This window comes from Motacilla alba, chromosome 26 (genome assembly GCF_015832195.1).
Source record: "Motacilla alba alba isolate MOTALB_02 chromosome 26, Motacilla_alba_V1.0_pri, whole genome shotgun sequence".
NCBI classification, from domain to species: domain Eukaryota; kingdom Metazoa; phylum Chordata; class Aves; order Passeriformes; family Motacillidae; genus Motacilla; species Motacilla alba.
The window spans coordinates 2,987,569-3,006,243 of record NC_052041.1 but is presented as its reverse complement, the minus strand read 5'-3'; the positions used below and the strand labels follow the sequence as shown (position 1 = coordinate 3,006,243).

The window sequence follows — 18,675 nt, the reverse complement described above, 5'->3', positions numbered from 1 at the left end:
TGCAGAGCAAGCCGTAGCTGTGAGTGCCTCTTGATCCAAGGCTGCCTCCACACGTGCAGATTCCCAATCAAGCCTCTTTTGTTTCGCTTTTTGTTTTGCTTTTGGGTTGGTTTTTTTTGGTTTTTGTTTTTTTTTTTTCTTTTTGCTTGGCTGGTTTTGATCTTTTCTGATTGAATGTAAAGTCCCTTAATTCTCTGCCTGCAGCCCCACCAGCAACTGCAGCTCTTTTTCCAAGGCTTCACACCTGCCACAGCTTGTTTGGCACCAGAGCCAGGCTGCAGCGCTCAGTGGCAGGGATTCTGTGGGAGCAGGGACTGGTCCAGCAGTTTCTCCTCCCTCTCCCCCGACCCCTCCTCCTTTTTTCCCCCCTTCTTCCCCTCTGTGTTTGCAAACAATGACAGTGATGAGACCCAAATGATGGGCGAGGAGGAGTTTTCATGTGGATTTTGCTTACAGAGCAGCACGGCAATCAAGCAGATGGTCTCTTTCTTTCCTTTTTGGATATTCTCCTAGTGGATGTAATCTTGCTTGTAATTCCAAGAAGGTGGGCTCCTTTTTGCTCACTTTATGAGATGGCTGAAAAATCCAGGCTGGTTCTGATCTCATGCTAATGAAAAGCTCCTTTTTTTTCCCCCTTCAGACATGAAAACTTGGCTCTGCAACTGTGGTGGAAATGAAGCTGCTTGATTGTGTCCCAGTGACATCATCCCAGTGTCAGCCATAGCCAGGAAATTCTTGACCATAACCACTTCTTGCTTCAAAGTTTTTTTGCTCTTCTGTTTCACCCCAGCAATGAAATCATCCCAACTGCTGGCTGCTGGGTTTTGGATGACTCTGTTTTCGTGTCCAGGTCATGCTCCTCCTGCCTGAAGTACACGGAATGAAGCAGTTTGCTGGAATTATGGAATTATTTGGGTGCAAATTGGTCTTTACAGACGATCCAAATCCTGTGTCTTGTCTCTCCAGTAGCACTTCGGTGCCTTGCTTTCCTCTTCCTTTGAATGATGTTATTTGAGGATTTTGGAGTGTTTGCATAGGAACAAGACCCCTAAAGGTCAGGGTAGAGTTTAGGGGAATCCACTGCCCTGCTGTTGAACTTCACCACTTCATTTTTGGATGAAATGAGTCTCTAGTACTCCATGAACAACGAGTCTCTAAATCTCCAACAAAACCTCACAAAGTGTTACAATAATTTCAGCTTCTCTTACAGTTTATAATTGCAGCTGTATAATTACAACAAGGTGATAAAATTTGCGTGGGGTTACAGGCTGAGGTGCTCTGTGCAGACAGTGAGAGACCACCCTGCCCCCAGCAGATGACAAAAACCCCACAGCTCGTTCCCCATTTACACAGCTCCTGCCCTTTGGGGGCGTTCAGATTCCCATTCTGGGAGCTTCATTCATCTGGAATTGTGTGTGTTTTTCCAGCAGTGCTGTGACCTGGGCTACCACGCCAGCCTCAACAGAGCCCTGAGGACGTTCCTGTCGGCCGAGCTGAACCTGGAGCAGTCCAAGCACGAGGGGCTGGATGCCATTGAGAATGCTGTGGAGAACCTGGATGCCAACAGTGACAAGCAGAGGCTGATGGAGATGTACAACAACGTCTTCTGCCCCCCCATGAAGTTCGAGTTCCAGCCACACATGGGGGACATGGTCAGTGTGGGTCCCTCCTGCAGCTCTGCCTGTTTGTCACCCTTGTTTGTGGCCAGGTGACCCCCTCCAGGGCTGCCTGTTTGGCTCTTTGGGGAGCCTGAGAGCTGGGAGATGATTAAGCAGAGGTTCATGGCAGAGATATCTGAATTTTACTTTTTTGGCTATCAAAGCTGGATGATCTCCAGAGGTCCCTTGCAACCCCAAAGGTTCTGGGAAAAGGAGCAAGTGCTGCTGTTAAATCCGAGCTGATGCTGATCCTTGGCCCTTCACTGGAGGTGAAAATGCTTAATTAGGTTTAATATTAAATACAAGTAGGAGACCTACTAAGTTAGGTTAACTTAGTAGTTACTAAGTAGTAACTAAGTTAGTTAGTTACTCCTAAATGTGAGTAGGAGACCTACTAGGTTTGCTTCAACCTACAGGTTAATCCCCAAGACAGCCTCTGGATTCTGAGATTGGAAGGGCCAATATCAGAAACCTAAATGCTGTTTCTTTGCAGCATCTGAGTGTGCAACCTGAGAGCACAAATGCTGCTTTCTGCATCCCCCTTGTGAGCCAGGGCTGTCAGAGGACTTCTCATTTTTGGCAGGGCAAACCCCTCTCTTGTATGGGTTTACCAAGATGTGGTTGCTGGGCTGGGAGCTGTTGAAAGTCACACGAGCTGAAGCTGCTTCTGGACGGGAGCACATGCACGGTGTGACAATTTAGGTCACACTGTTGGTTGCATTTCCAGATTATCCCCCAAGCACAGGCTGCAGGATGGGCTCTTGCAGGCAGCCTCTTCTTTGGGGCTGGGAATTGCAGCCCCTGCTCCAGGCTCTTGTCTCTCCCATTTTAAGTGAAACCTTCAGACTGCAAATGACCTTCCCTGGCTTTTTCTGTGCCTCTGATGCTGTAAGATCGTGGGAAGAGAAGGAATTACCTGCAGAGTGTCATTCAGGAGCAGCTCCCATTCACTGAATCATTCATCTTGCTGCTTCCCAGGGCTGGAGGAGTGTTTAGAAATGCAGCTGATGGTCTTGCTGCAATGGTGCTGCACGCAGCAGATGAAATCAGAATATGTGATCGTGTGTGTGCCTGGGTGGGATAAAACTCCCCATTTCACTTCTGTCTCTGAAGAAACAGCCTCAGGCAGTGAGGTCAGTGTTTTCTTGTAGAAAACCCACACAAAACGCAGAGCAAAACGAAAGGGAGAAGCTGCCTCATGCTGTGCAATGAGAGTCTTTCTGAGCAGCTCAGGGAACCTTGGTGTCCTGGTGTCTGTGACAGGTCCCCAACCTGAGCTTTTTGATTTCAGCTGCCCTGGATTCGTTCAAGAGTGACCTGAGCCTGTTGTTGTGCTGTGCGGGTGGTTCAGCTGAGCAATCCCAGCCCCTTGTGCCCCTACCCCAGGATGCCTGGCTGAAGCACTGAACCAAATTCCTGATTTTTGATGTGATTTATCCAAATACGTGGGGAAAAAGCACCTCCAGACTTCCAAAACGCACTTTGAGCTGACACCACTGAAAGCAGCTGATGTCTTCTAGCTCTTCTTTGATGTTGCTGTACTCCTCTCAGGGAGGGAGCTGCAGTTTCTTTGGCAGAACCTGTGGCAGAACCTTCTCCTCTGGTTGAAATCCAGCTTTCAACCTGGATTTTAAAACTGGATTTCAGTTTTAAAGTTCAGCACTTCGGAGAATGTTTGTGTCTGACAAATAAAGGAATGACTGCAATGCCCTGCTGTGCTGTTTCTCCTGCAGGAGTCCCAGCTCTGTGCCCAGCAGCCCGTGCAGAGTGAGCTGGTGCAGAGGTGTCAGCAGCTGCAGTCCCGCTTGTCCACACTGAAGATTGAAAATGAAGAGGTCAGTTCATAACCAAAACTCAGCGACCCCTCTCAGCCACTTCCAGTGGTTGTTGGGCACTGAATGTGGAATAATCTGGTTGTTGTGATCCTTTTGGATTAACATCTGTGGTAAAATTCAGGGCCAAAGCATCTTGTGCATTAATTAAAGTGTGATCTCACAGGGAAGTTGGGTGTGTGGGGAGAATCTTTTAAAACAGCCCCCATATCTCCCTTCCCATCCCTACCTTGATAAGACTGGCTGTGTTGCCAAAGCTGAATTTGGATAGCAAAGGGAAAAGGAGGAATTTGATGTTTTGAAGTGAATTTGCATAACCTGAGTTAAAGTGATTTTTGTTTAAGTGGCTATCCAAGATGAGAAGAAGATGACAGGAGTGGGGATCTGATCTCTGCACCTCTGCGTTCAGGAGCTTTGGGGCAAAATTTGCAACCCCTTTTATGTCTAGAAAGCTGATTCTGGCCTTCTGTAGAATTGCACAGTGCAGCAGAGTCCTGTTTGTAATTAACATTTGATGCCCAGAAGATGCAGTTGCAGAAGACAACCAGGCAGTCTTGGTTCCAGCTTTCTTTGCTTTGCGGTTAAATTTCTTTCCATCTCCCTGAGATCACAACTGAGATCCTGGCACGGCGTCCTGGCAGGCTCAGGGTGCTGCCAGCTCTGTGCTTGCATGGACTGTGCTGCTAATGAGCCAGAATTAATTACAGCACCCAGGGTGTGAAACCAGTAATATCTGTTGATTAGCAAAGTGCTCCAGGGGACTCCCCTACCTCTGTTGTTTACTCACAACAGAAAACCTGGAGGTTTTGAGTTCTCTCCCTCTTGCTGGGCAGGTGAAGAAGACGATGGAGGCCACGCTGCAGACAATCCAGGACATTGTCACCATCGAGGACTTCGATGTCTCTGACTGCTTCCAGTACAGCAACTCCATGGAGTCGGTGAAATCCACGGTGTCGGAAACGTTCATGAGCAAACCCAGCATTGCCAAGAGGAGGGCAAACCAGCAGGAGACCGAGCAGTTCTACTTCACTGTAAGGGGGATTCCTAGGGATTTAAGAGGTTTTATTTTCCTTTTTTGGGAAATTCTCCCCTGTGAGGGTGGTGAGGCCCTGGTACAGCTGTGGCTGCCCCGTCCCTGGAAGTGTCCAAGGCCAGGAGAGGCTTGGAGCAGCCTGGGATACCCTGCCCATCCCCTGGATGATCTTTAGGATCCTCCCCAACCCAGCCCATCCCGTGATCCTGTAATTTTCAACGAGATCTACTCAGAATTATCCTCACAACAGAGTGCAAAGCGATGCCTGTGTCCAGCAAAAATGCTTCTCTCACTGATTTGGGGCAAGCAGAGGAAGCATGTTGGGGTTTAGAAATGCGTGCTCTCAATTCTCTGGAAATATTTTGGGATAGCTCTGATGATTCCAGCGTAGTCTGTGGGTAAATCATGTCAAATTTGATTTTTTTCTGCATCTGAAAAGGAGTTTTCTGAGAAAGAACTTAATAGTTTGTAAACATGAAATTTCAAAAGCAGTGCAAGCTAAAAGAATGTTTAGCCCTTTCATTTTTTGTTATCATCTTACAATTTCAGCCTGCCGAAGCTTTTCATTGAGTCAGTGTTTTTTACAAGATGCTTTTTGCTGTTGAATTTCATGCCAGACTGGGTGTCTTTTTCCTGCATCACATTTATGTTAAACCATTGAATTTGTTTCCAGTTTCAAAATATTTTAGAGTAGCAGATGAAAGTCGTGGATCTTACTCTGGTTAATTTGTCATTCCTTTGGGCATCCTTCACCTTCTTCTTCCCAGAATGGTGTTGCTTGTTAAAAATCCCAATTTTCAGCAAATGGCACTAACTTGGCAGGGTGGATCATTAGGTTTTGACTTAGAAAAATCCAAAATCCTGCACTGAAGGTGAATCTGGCTGTTGAGAGAAGTGGGTGGGGAAGCTGCTCCAATTAAGGCCGGATTGACCACCCTGCCCAGGGTTATGGAACTAGAAAAGTGATTTTTAATTGAACTCTGAGCGTTTCCTCTCTAGAGAGAGCTGGTTTGAGTTCAAACAGGAGAGGGAGGAATCCAGGGCTCACTCTGGATGGGATATTTCTGTTTCATGCTGCTGGTGTGGTGTTAGAGAGAGACCCTCTTTAAGCAGCCTGATCAGGGGCTGGATTGATCTGCTATTGACCAGGCTTATAAATAGCCTTGATAAGGATTTCAGCTCTGCATCTCTGAGGAGCAGCTTTTCCAGTGTCTCCTAAACCCCTCTGATGGGTATTCATGAGGCTTGAGGGCAGAGCTTTGTGTAGGGGATAAAAAGCAAAGTGCAGAATTGAGATTTAATTCCCTTTTACCTCGTGATGTGCTGAGTGCTGCGGGATAGGGACTTTAAGAAAAATGCTGATTTAAAAGAATATTCCACATGAATGTGACTCGAGGAGGAAATTCCATGTGCTGCATTCCTGGGCAGAGCTCTTGGGTAAATACAGGGATGGGAATTCAGTGGAAGGATGCTCCCTGGAGTGTCTCCAGACCGGAATAATCTGTATTTCCACTGGAAGCACATCCCAGTGCTGATGGATCTCTTGTTGGGCCTTGAAGGGAGGTGTGAATTCAGGGTAATTTAATTTGTATTCAGGCTAATTTCAACTTCCCAGTGTGCAGGGGAGGATGGCCCCAGCCCTGAGCTGCTGCAGGTGGCTGAGGCAGGGAAGCAGCAGCGACCTCAGGGAGCCAAAATCCAGCCAAAATCCAGGGATGTGCTGCTGCTGCCATGGTTACAGCCCTGCTTCCCCAGCCAGAGACCCTGGCACAGCTGCCCAGCAGGGCACAGCTGGCACCAGCCCCTGGGCACTGGGAAGGGGGGGAATGGTTCCATTCTTCCATCTCCAAACCAGCATCATTTGAGTTCTTGGGCAAAACGTTGGGGTTTTATCCCTGGGGAGAGGAGGAAGCAGAGCAGAGCGGGTTGGGTGAAGTGCTTTAGCATCCGTGGAGGTTTGTTTTTGCCTTGAGGGTGAGGAAATGGGGGATAAAATCCTGCTGCTCCTGAGCCCTGCAGCTGGGGGGTTCTAGTGGTGCTGATCCTGTAGGAAGTGGATCCAGTCCCCCCAGCCTTCACTCAAGTGCTTGGTTTGGGATTATTTTTTGGGGAGGAAGATCACTGCATTTTCCTGCCAGGAGATGGATCAGGATGTGGAGCAGGGGCAGGAATGGTTTTTCTTTGTGTCCCAAACAGGGAGGAAGGCACGGTCTGGTTGGGTCCTGCTTCATCCCACGGGCAGCTGCGAATCCTGCGGGATTTGGGCTCAGAGATGCCAAATTTACTGGGATTTGGGCTCAGGGATGCCAAATTTACTGGGATTCGGGCTCAGAGATGCCAAATTTACTGGGATTTGTGCTCAGGGATGCCCACCTTGCTGGGTTTGTGTCAGGGATGCCCACCTTGCTGGGGTTGGGCTCAGGGATGCCCACCTTGCTGGGTTTGTGCTCAGAGATGACAAATTTACTGGGATTTGGGCTCAGAGATGCCCACCTTGCTGGGTTTGGGCTCAGAGATGACAAATTTACTGGGATTTGGGCTCAGGGATGCCCACCTTGCTGGGTTTGGGCTCAGGGATGCCAAATTTGCTGGGATTTGGGCTCAGAGATGCTCACCTTGCTGGGTTTGGGCTCAGGGATGCCAAATTTACTGGGATTTGTGTTCAGGAATGCCCACCTTGCTGGGTTTGGGCTCAGGGATGCTCACCTTGCTGGGATTTGTGCTCAGGGATGCCCACCTTGCTGGGGTTTGTGTCAGGGATGCTCACCTTGCTGGGATTTGTGCTCAGGGATGCCCACCCTGCTGGGGTTTGGAGGTGCAAAGTGCTCCTGGCTCTGCCTCCCAGCCGAGCTTCACCTCTGAGCTGTCACCCTGCTCAAATGAGGGGACTCAGGGACGTTCCTGCTGCTTTTTCTGGCTGCTCTTAGCCCAGCTCCAGCTGTGCTCTGCCCCAGATGAAAGCCTCAGGAGTTCTCCTGGAGTTTGATGATTTTTTTTCCCTTTTGTCTGTTTTTATTACACCAAAACTCCAGGGCCGACGGATCTTTGTCATTCGCTGAGAAAAGCCTGAAGCTTTAATTTGTAATTAATTTTATTTTTTCATCAGCGTCCTTGCAGCAGGCAGGGAACAGAATGTCAGGCATGAGGAAACAGTAAAAAAAAATTAAATTCTGCAGTGGATGGGACCATTTTTTTCTCCTTTAAAGCAACCCCTGGTACCTGTTGATGTTTTTCATGACCTCAAAGCCCGAGCCTTGCAAGTCCAAGCGAGTGCCTCTGCCCTGCCCTGCCTGACCCACCTTAGGCTGGGCTTAAGTGTTTAGATCTGCTTCAAAGGGGAGCTTAACTCTGCCAGGAGGAGTTGATCTGCTGATCTTTAGGCTGCTGTTTGCAGCTGAGCCTTGCAGCCGTCCTGTCCTTTCAGCTGTCACTCTGAGGGCCCCCAGAACCAGATTTATCCTCAACTCCCTCCCTTCAGACTGGTTATTTGTGCTTTTTTAAAATTATCATTATTATTATTATTATTATTATTATTATTATTATTATTATTAATTTTTAAATTTTTAATTTTTTTATTTTTATTTTTATTATTTTATATAGTCTGTATTATTCTAGTTTATATCATATCAGCGTCGTTACATTCTTTATTATAGCTGTATTTTATTATTTTTATTCTCTTCATGTTTTCTTCTCCAAAAATTGAACTGATTGAGCAAAGTATAGTTAGAGCTCGGCAAACAAACTCTACAGGGAAATTCCCCAAAAAAATGTGATTCATTTTTCAAGGGCGCTTCCTGTTTTCTTCCAAAACAACAACAAAAAATTTGAAATATTAATAAAGGGAGCAGGAAATGCTGAGACTTTCCAAAGGGGTTTAATTCTTGTGAAATGTTTCTGTCGGTGTTGTGGAGCAGGGGACACAAAGCACGGGCTTTTGGCAGTTCATTAAAGCCATCTCTGTTGTTGTGTCAGTGCTCACCGGGGCTGGCAGCCCTCAGGGAAAGCCTCCTTAGGTCCTGGAGGGTTTTCCCTCACCCTCAGTGGGTAAATGTCTTTATAGATGTATTTAATATATTGTATTAATATATAGTTCATATAAATATAAAGTATGTATTAATATAATATATTGAATATATATAATATATTGTATTGAATACAATGTATAATATATTCATATCATATATAAATATAATATATTTATATAATTTCTATCATTTATATAATGAATATAATCTATGTATTATATAAATATATTCATTTTTATATAATATATTGTATATAATATAATAGATGTAAATATTATATAAATATTATATATTATCTTTATATATTTTTATATTATTATTTTTATATATTATCAGTTTTATTAATTGTAGTATCATTTTTATAATAATATAATATTATATTCTTTTTATATAGTATTTTATTTTTATATTTTATTAAATGTTATTTTTATATTATCAGTTCTATAAATTATAATATAATCTTTATTATAATAATATAACATTATAGTCTCTTTATATATTATTATATTTATATATTTCATTATATGTTATTATTTTATATTATCAGTTTTATAAATTATAATATTATCTTTATTATAATAATATAACATTATAGTCTTTTTTATATATTATTATATTTTATATTTTATTATATGTTATTATTTTTATATCGTATCAGTTTTATAAATTGATATTTTTATTATAATAATATAATATAATATATATAATATAAATAACATAACATAATATAATATAATATAATATAATATAATATAATATAATATAATATAATATAATATAATATAATATAATATAATATAGTATAATATAGTATAATATAATATTATTTTAATATTTTTTATATTTTATTATTATATATTATTATTTTTATATATTTCTCTATATATTTATGTACATATTTCTGCTGGACTCTTCCACCCTGCGCAGCAGCTGCTCCTGCCAGGGCCGAGCAGGGCCGGGCTCTCCTGTTGTTAGAAATACCAATTTCCCCCAGGCTTTGCAGTCCTACTGTGCAGATCAGGGAAGTGATTGAGCTGGGCAAAGCTGGACGTGTCCCAGCCAGGCTGGGCAGGGCCTGGAGCACCCTGGGCTGCTCAAAAATCCCCCTGCCCGTGGAGCTGCAGCAGCTTTGAGGTCCCTTCCCCGCTAAAACCTTTTGAGGGTTTGATAATAACAAGAGCATTTCGCTGTTGGATAAGGATCCTCTCTCTGTGTGATAAGGATCCTCTCGCTGTTGGATAAGGATCCTCTCTCTGTGTGATAAGGATCCTCTCGCTGTTGGATAAGGATCCTCTCTCTGTGTGTCCTGGGTGGATTTTTGGGATCTCTCGGGGTTCCAGGGGTGCTCTGTGATCTTTGCAGAGTTTGTGGCTGTGAACCCGTGTCCCGTTTGTAATGTGCACAGCCCTGTGCAGCAGAGTGTGGCACGTGCTGCAGCTCGGTGATAAGAGATGAAAGAACTGCAGGAAAAAAAAAATAAAATAATAAAAACCAGCATTTGCAAAGCTGTGGAAAATCAGGGAGCAGTGGGAAAAAAGGCCTGCGTGGCTGTGCAGTATTCCACTGCCAGAGTAAATCTGAGCTTCAGTAATATCTGTGTTTGTTTTGTCCTGTGCAGCCCTGTGGATCATCCAGCAGCAGGGTTTGACAAGTAAAGTGGGGTGAGAGAGGTTAAGTGAGAGAATGAGCACAGTGGCAGCTTTTAGTTGGTTCAAACAGATTGTTCATTCAGGGCATCCCACCCTGCCTGCCCAGGGATGATGACAGCTCCTCTGGTGGCTCCAGAGATGCCAAACATTCAGCTGATCCCACAGTGCAACAATGCAAATTGCCCTGCAGATGGAGAATTCACAGAATTTCAGGATTGTCAAGGTTGGAAAAGGCCTCTGAGAGCATTAATCCAAGCTTGGCTGGGCTCAAAATATGAGTGGCCTGAGCTTTAGACTGGCCCAGATACTTAAGCCAGGACTTAGTTCATGCTTTAACCAGGAATTTTAGAGTTATTGTCACTGTAAACTCAGTGTCATTCTGTAAATTCAGTGTCACACTAAATTCAGTGTCGTTCTATAACTGCAAATTCAGTGTCACACTAAATTCAGTGTCACACTAAATTCAGTGTCATTGTATAACTGTAAATTCAGTGTCACACCAAATTCAGTGTCACTCTGTAACTGTAAATTCAGTGTCACACCAAATTCAGTGTCACTCTGTAACTGTAAATTCAGTGTCACACCAAATTCAGTGTCACTCTATAACTCTAAATTCAGTGTCACTAAATTCAGTGTCATTGTATAACTGTAAATTCAGTGTCACTCTGCAAATTCAGTGTCACTCTATAACTGTAAATTCAGTGTCACTCTGTAAATTCAGTGTCACTTTATAACTAAATTCAGTGTCACTTTATAACTCTAAACTCAGTGTCACACTAAATTCAGTGTCATTCAATAACTGTGAATTCAGCATCACACTAAATTCAGTGTCACTTTATAACTGTAAATTCAGTGTCACACTAAATTCAGTGTCACTCTATAACTGTAAATTCAGTGTCACACTAAATTCAGTGTCACTCTATAACTCTAAATTCAGTGTCACTTTATAACTGTAAATTCAGTGTCACTCTGTAAATTCAGTGTCACTCTATAACTGTAAATTCAGTGTCACTCTGCAAATTCAGTGTCACTACCCTCATGTTCACAATCCAGCAGCCCCAAGGCTTGGTCAGAGAGTTGAGTTGTGCCCTCACCATCCTTATTTTTTTCCCACAGAAAATGAAGGAGTACCTGGAAGGCAGGAACCTGATCACAAAGCTCCAGGCCAAGCACGACCTCCTGCAGAAGACCCTGGGAGAAAGTGAGTGTGTGTCCCCAGCAGAGCTGCAGCCAGGCTGGGGCAGTCACTGAGCCCCTCAGCTGAGGGGACAGCCCTGGGTCAGGCATGGTGGCCGTCACCTGGGTGGCCATGGTGATGTTTTATTGATTGATTCCTCTGATCTGCATCAGGGAGATGAGTGGTGGACACCAAAATGCTGATGAGGCACTGATTTGTGTTCCCTTCCTTCACACCCAGCCTGCTGAGCTCTTCATGATCTCTCCTGGGCCAAACCTTGAGATTGACTCATCAATTCAGAATTTTTAGCCCTCATTTGTGTTCCCTTCCTTCATACTCAGCCTGCTGAGCTCTTCATGATCTCTCCTGGGCCAAACCTGCTGATTTAACTCATCAATTCAGAATTTTTAGCCTTTATTTGTGTTCCCCTCCTTCACACCCAGCCTGCTGAGCTCTTCATGATCTCTCCTGGGCCAAACCTGCTGATTTAACTCATCAATTCAGAATTTTTAGCCCTCATTTGTGTTCCCTTCCTTCATACCCATCCTGGTGGGCTCTTCATGATCTCTCCTGGGCCAAACCTTGAGATTGACTCATCAATTCAGATTTTTTAGCCTTCATTTGTGTTCCCTTCCTTCATACTCAGCCTGGTGAGCTCTTCATGATCTCTCCTGGGCCAAACCTGCTGATTTAACTCATCAATTCAGAATTTTTAGCTTTCATTTGTGTTCCCCTCCTTCACACCCAGCCTGGTGAGCTCTTCACGATCTCTCCTGGGCCAAACCTTGAGCTTTACTCATCAATTCAGATTTTTTAGCTTTCATTTGTGTTCCCCTCCTTCACACCCAGCCTGGTGAGCTCTTCATGATCTCTCCTGGGCCAAACCTGCTGATTTAACTCATCACTTCAGATTTTTTAGCCTTTATTTGTGTTCTCCTCCTTCACACCCAGCCTGGTGAGCTCTTCATGATCTCTCCTGGGCCAAACCTGCTGATTTAACTCATCAATTCAGATTTTTTAGCCCTCATTTCTGTGGCAGTTTGGCTGCTCCTCTCCTCTGTGGGTTCAACCCAACGCTGAGCCCAGGCTTTTGTTAGGAGAAGCACAAACAAATTTCAGAGCATGTGAAATATGTTGCCTGTCTGGAGGGCATCAGTCAGGGGGCAGCAGCCAGAACTGAATATTCATTTGCTGGTAGAGGCAGAACAAAGGCAGATTTCTTTCCCTTCATGGTATGGGCAAATCCTGTTGGCCAAAAAACACTTCAACTATGCCTCCAAGTTTCCATAGAAACCTGCCTGCCTCGTGTTTGCAGAGGAGAAGGTTTGAGCAGTGGAAATGTCAGGTCAGAGACCGGCTCAGCTCAGTCCTGTCTTGTGTCTGAGGGGCTGTGGGGCTGAGCTGAGCTCCCCAGGGGTGCAGATCTCTGGATGAAAGCTCAGCCAGCGTGTGGGCTTGGACGTGCTTTGTTTCCAGTTTGAGAATGCACTGGAAAAGGGGAATACTTGTTGCTGCAGAAATTAAGGGGTTTGTGTTTATCAGAGACGAGGGGAGGATGTGCCTCGGTTTGGGTTGCTCATCTCTTAACTCTCCTCTAAGAAAGGGTGGCTGAAGGCAAACTTTTGTGTCCTCAGGGCATTTTTCTTGTGCCTCTGAAGATCTGTGAGTGGCAGAGTGCTGCCCCTGTGACTGATGGCATGCCTGGGTCGTGGCTGACCTCTGCATTCCAGCCCTGTTTCCTCTTAACCTGCCTGCCCCCTGACCCCAGCTCAAGCTGTGCTGGGGGGAAAGGAGAGGAAATTCAATGTGATTTCTGGGTTGCTGTGTGGATTTAAAGGTTGCTTCTGTTTTCTTCCTTTGATTTTTGCAAACCAGAGCTTTCGTAGTGGCTCTGTGAAGGGACCCAGCGAGCGTCTGGGTGAGCCCCAAAAAAACTCCTCCTGTCACCTGTGAGGTCAGAAGGAGCTGGGAAAGGGAGGAACATCCCATTTCCCAACCCACGGGAGCAGGTTAATGCTACAGACTGGGGACCATGCCTAGATTTAGCCATAAAATGTCACTTAATTGGGAAATGGGCAAATAAAATTCCCTCCACACGTCCCCAGAGCACGGTTAGGAGCTTTGCAGGAAAATGTGCCTCCAGCTGTGTGTCTTCAGTGCCTGGGAGCTTCAGGGGTTGTTATTTTTTATTCTCCTCCCTGCCCCATCCTCAGGTGACATTTTTTAGTCGTGGTGCAAATTGCCTTAATCTGAAGATGACAAGTTCCAGCAATAAAAGTAGCAGCGAGTCCTCCTCTCTGCAAGTCATTATGTCCCTGCCTCCTGTCCCCATTTGTCACCCTAATGCAGGAGCCCCTTGATGCTGCTGCCACGGTGATTTCTCTGTATGAATATTCCATGATGAAAACGGGACAGATGGCTGGAAATTCTGCTGCAGAATAACATTTTCATGTAAATTATGCACTGTTTTGCCTTTACGTGGCGAGAGCAAAAGTGGCTATCAAGATGTGCTCGACTAATTGCCAGCCATCAGCAATTAGCTGCTTCCCTCACTCCTCCTTCCATCTCCCCAGGAGCAGGAGACAGCAGGAGGGAAGGTGGATTTTCAGCTGGTGGGAATCAGTGTGGTTTCAGTTTTTTTCCCCCAAAAAAGTGGGCCTGTCCCACACCCAGCAGCACATCCTCCTTTCCCTTCTGGTGTGATGTTTTAGGTGCTGCTGAGTTAGCGAGTCCTGAGCTTGGCTGCTGCTTCCTCGAAAACTCAGCGCAAGTCAATGGAGTGTTTTTATAAATGTGTTTATGAAAAACACCACTGAACGTCTGTCTCTGAAAATAGCTTTGGTGCCAGCGTGTTCGGGCTGTGGGCTGACAAATCTGGGAATGTTTGCACTCTTCCTGAGGGGCTGTGGGAAGTAGAATCTCTTGCCCCACCAGTTCCCCTGGGAAGAGGGAGGGAGGGACTGACAAGCCCAATTTTTTGGCAGAAGTCAACAATTAGAATGCTCAGGGAGGTAATTTCTGTTTAAAAACAAGGATTCACAGGGGTAGGAGTGCTGGGACAGCCTGATTGGATCAATCCTTGGACAGTCCTGGTGGATTTGGTGCAGCTGAGCTGCAGGGATGGATTGGATCAATCCTTGGACAGTCCTGGTGGATTTGGTGGAGCTGAGCTGCAGGGATGGATTGGATCAATCCTTGGACAGTCCTGGTGGATTTGGTGGAGCTGAGCTGCAGGGATGGGTTGGATCAATCCTTGGACAGTCCTGGTGGATTTGGTGCAGCTGAGCTGCAGGGATGGATTGGATCAATCCTTGGACAGTCCTGGTGGATTTGGTGGAGCTGAGCTGCAGGGATGGATTGGATCAATCCTTGGACAGTCCTGGTGGATTTGGTGGAGCTGAGCTGCAGGGATGGATTGGATCAATCCTTGGACAGTCCTGGTGGATTTGGTGGAGCTGAGCTGCAGGGATGGATTGGATCAATCCTTGGACAGTCCTGGTGGATTTGGTGGAGCTGAGCTGCAGGGATGGGTTGATTGGATCAATCCTTGGACAGTCCTGGCTGGATTTGGTGGAGCTGAGCTGCAGGGATGGGTTTGGTGCTGTCCTTGCAGCTTCCTTGCAGCTTCCTCTCTCCTCTGCTTCCCTCCATCTCCTTCCAGAATTCTCTGTGCAGAGGTGCTGAAGGCATTTCCCCATTCCTCCCTCTCACTCTGCCTTTCTTTGTCTCCTCCACAGGTCAGCGGACGGACTGTGCCCTGGCCAGGTAGGTGTGGCTCGGGGAATTGTGGTTTTAAGGAAAATCTGATGCAAATTGGTCATTCCAGAGCAGCCACCAGCCCAGGAGGTGTGTCTGCTGGAAAAAGGCTCTGGTTCAGAGCCACAGGATGGAATCGTGGAGTGGTTTGGGTGGGAAGGGACAGCAAAGCTCATCCCGTGCCACCTTCCACTGTGCCAGGCTGCTCCAAATCCCATCCAGCCTGGCCTGGAACTCTTCCAGAGATGGGGCAGGAATGTAATACATTTAATTAAATGTAATAATTTATTTTAAATTAAATATGTATGTGTGTGTGCATGTGTATATTTATACATACATACATACATACATATATATATATATATACATACATACATACATATATATATATATATATATATATATATATATATATATAAAATGTGTTTCTATTAATTCAAATTTTATTAAATTCAATTTTAATAATATAGTTATATTGAAAAATCATATATTTATCTTTATTATAATTATATTGAAAATTATATATAATATAATATAATGTTATGTTATATATTATATTATATTGTATTATATTATATTATATTATATTATATTATATTATATTATATTATATTATATTATATTATATTATATTATATTATATTATATTATATTATATTATATTAATAAATACAATACTATACTAATTATAATATCATTATAATATAATGATTATTATAATAATAATTTATATAATTAATTAATAGAAAGAAATTCCTTTTCTTGCCCTGGTGTATTTAGAGCAGATCAGGAGCAGGATGGAGAAGTGGGAGAACTCCCTTCATTGGTGCTGTAGCCCAGAGCATATTCTCCAGATTTAGGTTTTTAGAAGCACATCCCTGGTCCTGGAGGGAGCTGGGCCCGGCCTGGGCAGGGCTTCTCCACAGGCTGGGGGCCATGAGCTGGGGAACTCTTGATCCCAGTGCTGCTCTGCTGTGCCACAGTCCAGCAGGACGGAGGGCACGGAAGGGAAACATTTTCATTTCGTCAGGACCAGTCCCAGAACCAGCACAAACCTCTGGTGGGGCTTTGGTAAAACACAAATCCCTTCTCCAAAGTGATGGATTCAGGGGGCTCGGGGCTGGGCCTGATCTGCATCATCCTGCCTCGTTAACAAAAGCAAGGTGATTACCCCAGCGTGGACTCATCCTGCTCTTCCCATCCCTCACTGCAAAGCAAAACTGACAGCTCCTAATTAGACCCTGACATCTGTAATAATAAAATATTATTCATCATGAAACAATTTTAAATATCAAAGAATCGTGCCCTCCAACAGTTTAAACCCCACCTCATTGGCTGGGACAGCCCGTGGAATTGGATTTTTTTTATTATGTTTCTATTTTTCATTCAATGTTTTTGATTTTTTTTTTACAAAAGGAATTCCCTCCAAATTAACACATTGTACAGGCTTTTAAAAAAATCACACTTCTAATCCCCTTATTTATAATTCAGCAGCCATCTGCCCTGGCAGGGAATTGGCTGCAATGATACATTGGGGCCTCTCTGCTATTATCTCCCTTGCTTTCATTTTTACAAGAAACTGAAGGAATTTTAAACCCCAGTAATAAATTTTGAGGGGAAAACCCTGGCAGAGCAAGGCTTTTTTCTCCTGTTTTCCTGCCATTAATGTCCACCAACACCAGCAAACGAGAGCAGACAGCCAAGGCTCAGCCTGGCTGCTGTGTGCTGCTGTTCCGGGGGGGATTTTGTGTTATTTATTTATTTGAAATCTTATCAAAACCATCCTAAAGACTCCACAGTGGCAGCTCGGGGGGAGCCAGCCTGCTCCCACCTGCCCTTCCCTGTGCAGTTTACATCAAACTGGAGATCAGTCCTGGATCCCAGCGTTCCGGCTGCTCGGAATTGAGATGGCAGGGCTGGCTGTTTGTCACGGCTCCCCTGTGCCTCGTGCAGGTTTTGAGTGATTGAAAGTCACTTACAATGTTCCTGGAGTCCATAACTGGAGTGAGGCTCTGGAATTGTGATTGACTGGGATTTCTAGCTCTGGAATTATGATTGACTGGGATTTGTGGCTCTTGGATTCTGGTGTACTGGGATTTCTGCCTCTGGAATTATTGACTGGGATTTCTGGCTCTGGAATTGTGGTGTACTGGGATTTCTGGCTCTGGGATTCTGGTGTACTGGGATTTCTGGCTCTGGAATTCTGGTTTACTGGGATTTTTGGCTCTGGAATTATGACTGACTGGGATTTCTGGCTCTGGAATTCTGTTTTGCTGGGATTTCTTGCTCTGGAATTGTGGTTTACTGGGATTTCTTGCTCTGGAATTATGTTTGACTGGGATTTCTGGCTCTGGAGTTATGACTGACTGGGGTTTCTGCCTCTGGAATTCTGGTGTACTGGGATTTCTGGCTCTGGAATTCTGGTTTACTGGGATTTCTGGCTCTGGAATTAGGACTGACTGGGATTTCTGGCTCCTTCCCTGCTCCAGCAGGTGCCTGGGAGCACGGGAGGGATGAGCTGGTGGTGAGAAATGGCTGCTCGCTTTTCATATTCGGGAAGGTTTATTAAACCTTATCAAAAATACAACAGGAGGCTGAATAAAGAAAAGAGGGTATGGTGCCAGGAGCAAAAGATTTTCCCCGCCATGTGCTCAGCCCCCTCACGATGGAGATTTTCCCTTTTTAACCCTTCAACCCCTCCCAAAGTTCTGTCCATCAACCCCTTCTTCGCTGTCCAGCGGTGGAGATCTCTTCCCCAGATCCTGACTGGAGGTCAGATGTCACCACAGTGACAAGCCAGCCCTCCCAAATGTCCCAATGACCCTTGAAAACAACGCAGGGGGTAAAACATAACTATAAACGTGTAAAACTTAACCAAATAGATGATATTTGTCTGTTAATTGTGAGAATCAATCGGTGCATTACTCACCTGTCACGTGGTGGTGGGGAGGATTATCCTGATTTTCTCTTCTGTTTTTCCCCCCTGCACCCCTGGACCAGTGGCAGGCGCAGCTCCACCGTGAGGAAGCAGGTAATGAACAATTAACAATTAACATTTCCCTCAGTAACGAGGCAGGCATGTGGTGGGGAAAGGGGAGGAGTGCTGGAAAACAAATTTTTACCAGTCCCTCCCTGTTTGCCATGGACCTTTTCAGTCTTGTTGGGCAAATGTCTCAAACCTGGATCTAGAACCTTGTTCATTTTCCATGGGAAAATTTAAAATTGCTTTTACTCTGTGTTCTGACAGACCTGGAGTCAAAAATCCAAAACCTTGCTCATTTCCCATGGCAAAATTTAAAATTACTCTGTGTTTTGAGAGACCTGGAATCTAAATTCCCAGGCAGCCTTGAGCTGTTGGGACCTCCTGGTTTATGGGATCCTCGCTGCTGTCTCTTTGTCCTCATTCCAGCTGTTGGTTTTTAGGATCCTCCCTGCTGTCTCTTTGTCCCCAATCCAGCTGTTGGTTTTTGGGATCCTTGCTGCTGTCTCTTGGTCCCCATTCCAGCTGTTGGTTTTTGGGATCCTCGCTGCTTTGCCCCCACTCC

The 18,675-nt window shown here is 44.9% G+C and overlaps 1 protein-coding gene across 4 annotated transcripts in view; it reads left to right on the top strand.

The window, feature by feature from the left end:
- The window catches only part of SRGAP2 (SLIT-ROBO Rho GTPase activating protein 2), a 114,407-nt gene that overhangs the window by 65,680 nt on the left and 30,052 nt on the right, over positions 1 to 18,675 (top strand). For 3 of the 4 annotated variants that reach the window (XM_038162218.1, XM_038162216.1, XM_038162219.1), the window contains 6 exons: positions 1,428 to 1,652; positions 3,392 to 3,493; positions 4,324 to 4,521; positions 11,314 to 11,398; positions 15,112 to 15,139; positions 18,131 to 18,161. In XM_038162218.1, the coding sequence (XP_038018146.1) occupies positions 1,428 to 1,652; positions 3,392 to 3,493; positions 4,324 to 4,521; positions 11,314 to 11,398; positions 15,112 to 15,139; positions 18,131 to 18,161 (669 nt within the window). The remainder of the gene's footprint in view (positions 1 to 1,427; positions 1,653 to 3,391; positions 3,494 to 4,323; positions 4,522 to 11,313; positions 11,399 to 15,111; positions 15,140 to 18,130; positions 18,162 to 18,675) is intronic. The other variant, XM_038162217.1, reaches the window with a different exon arrangement.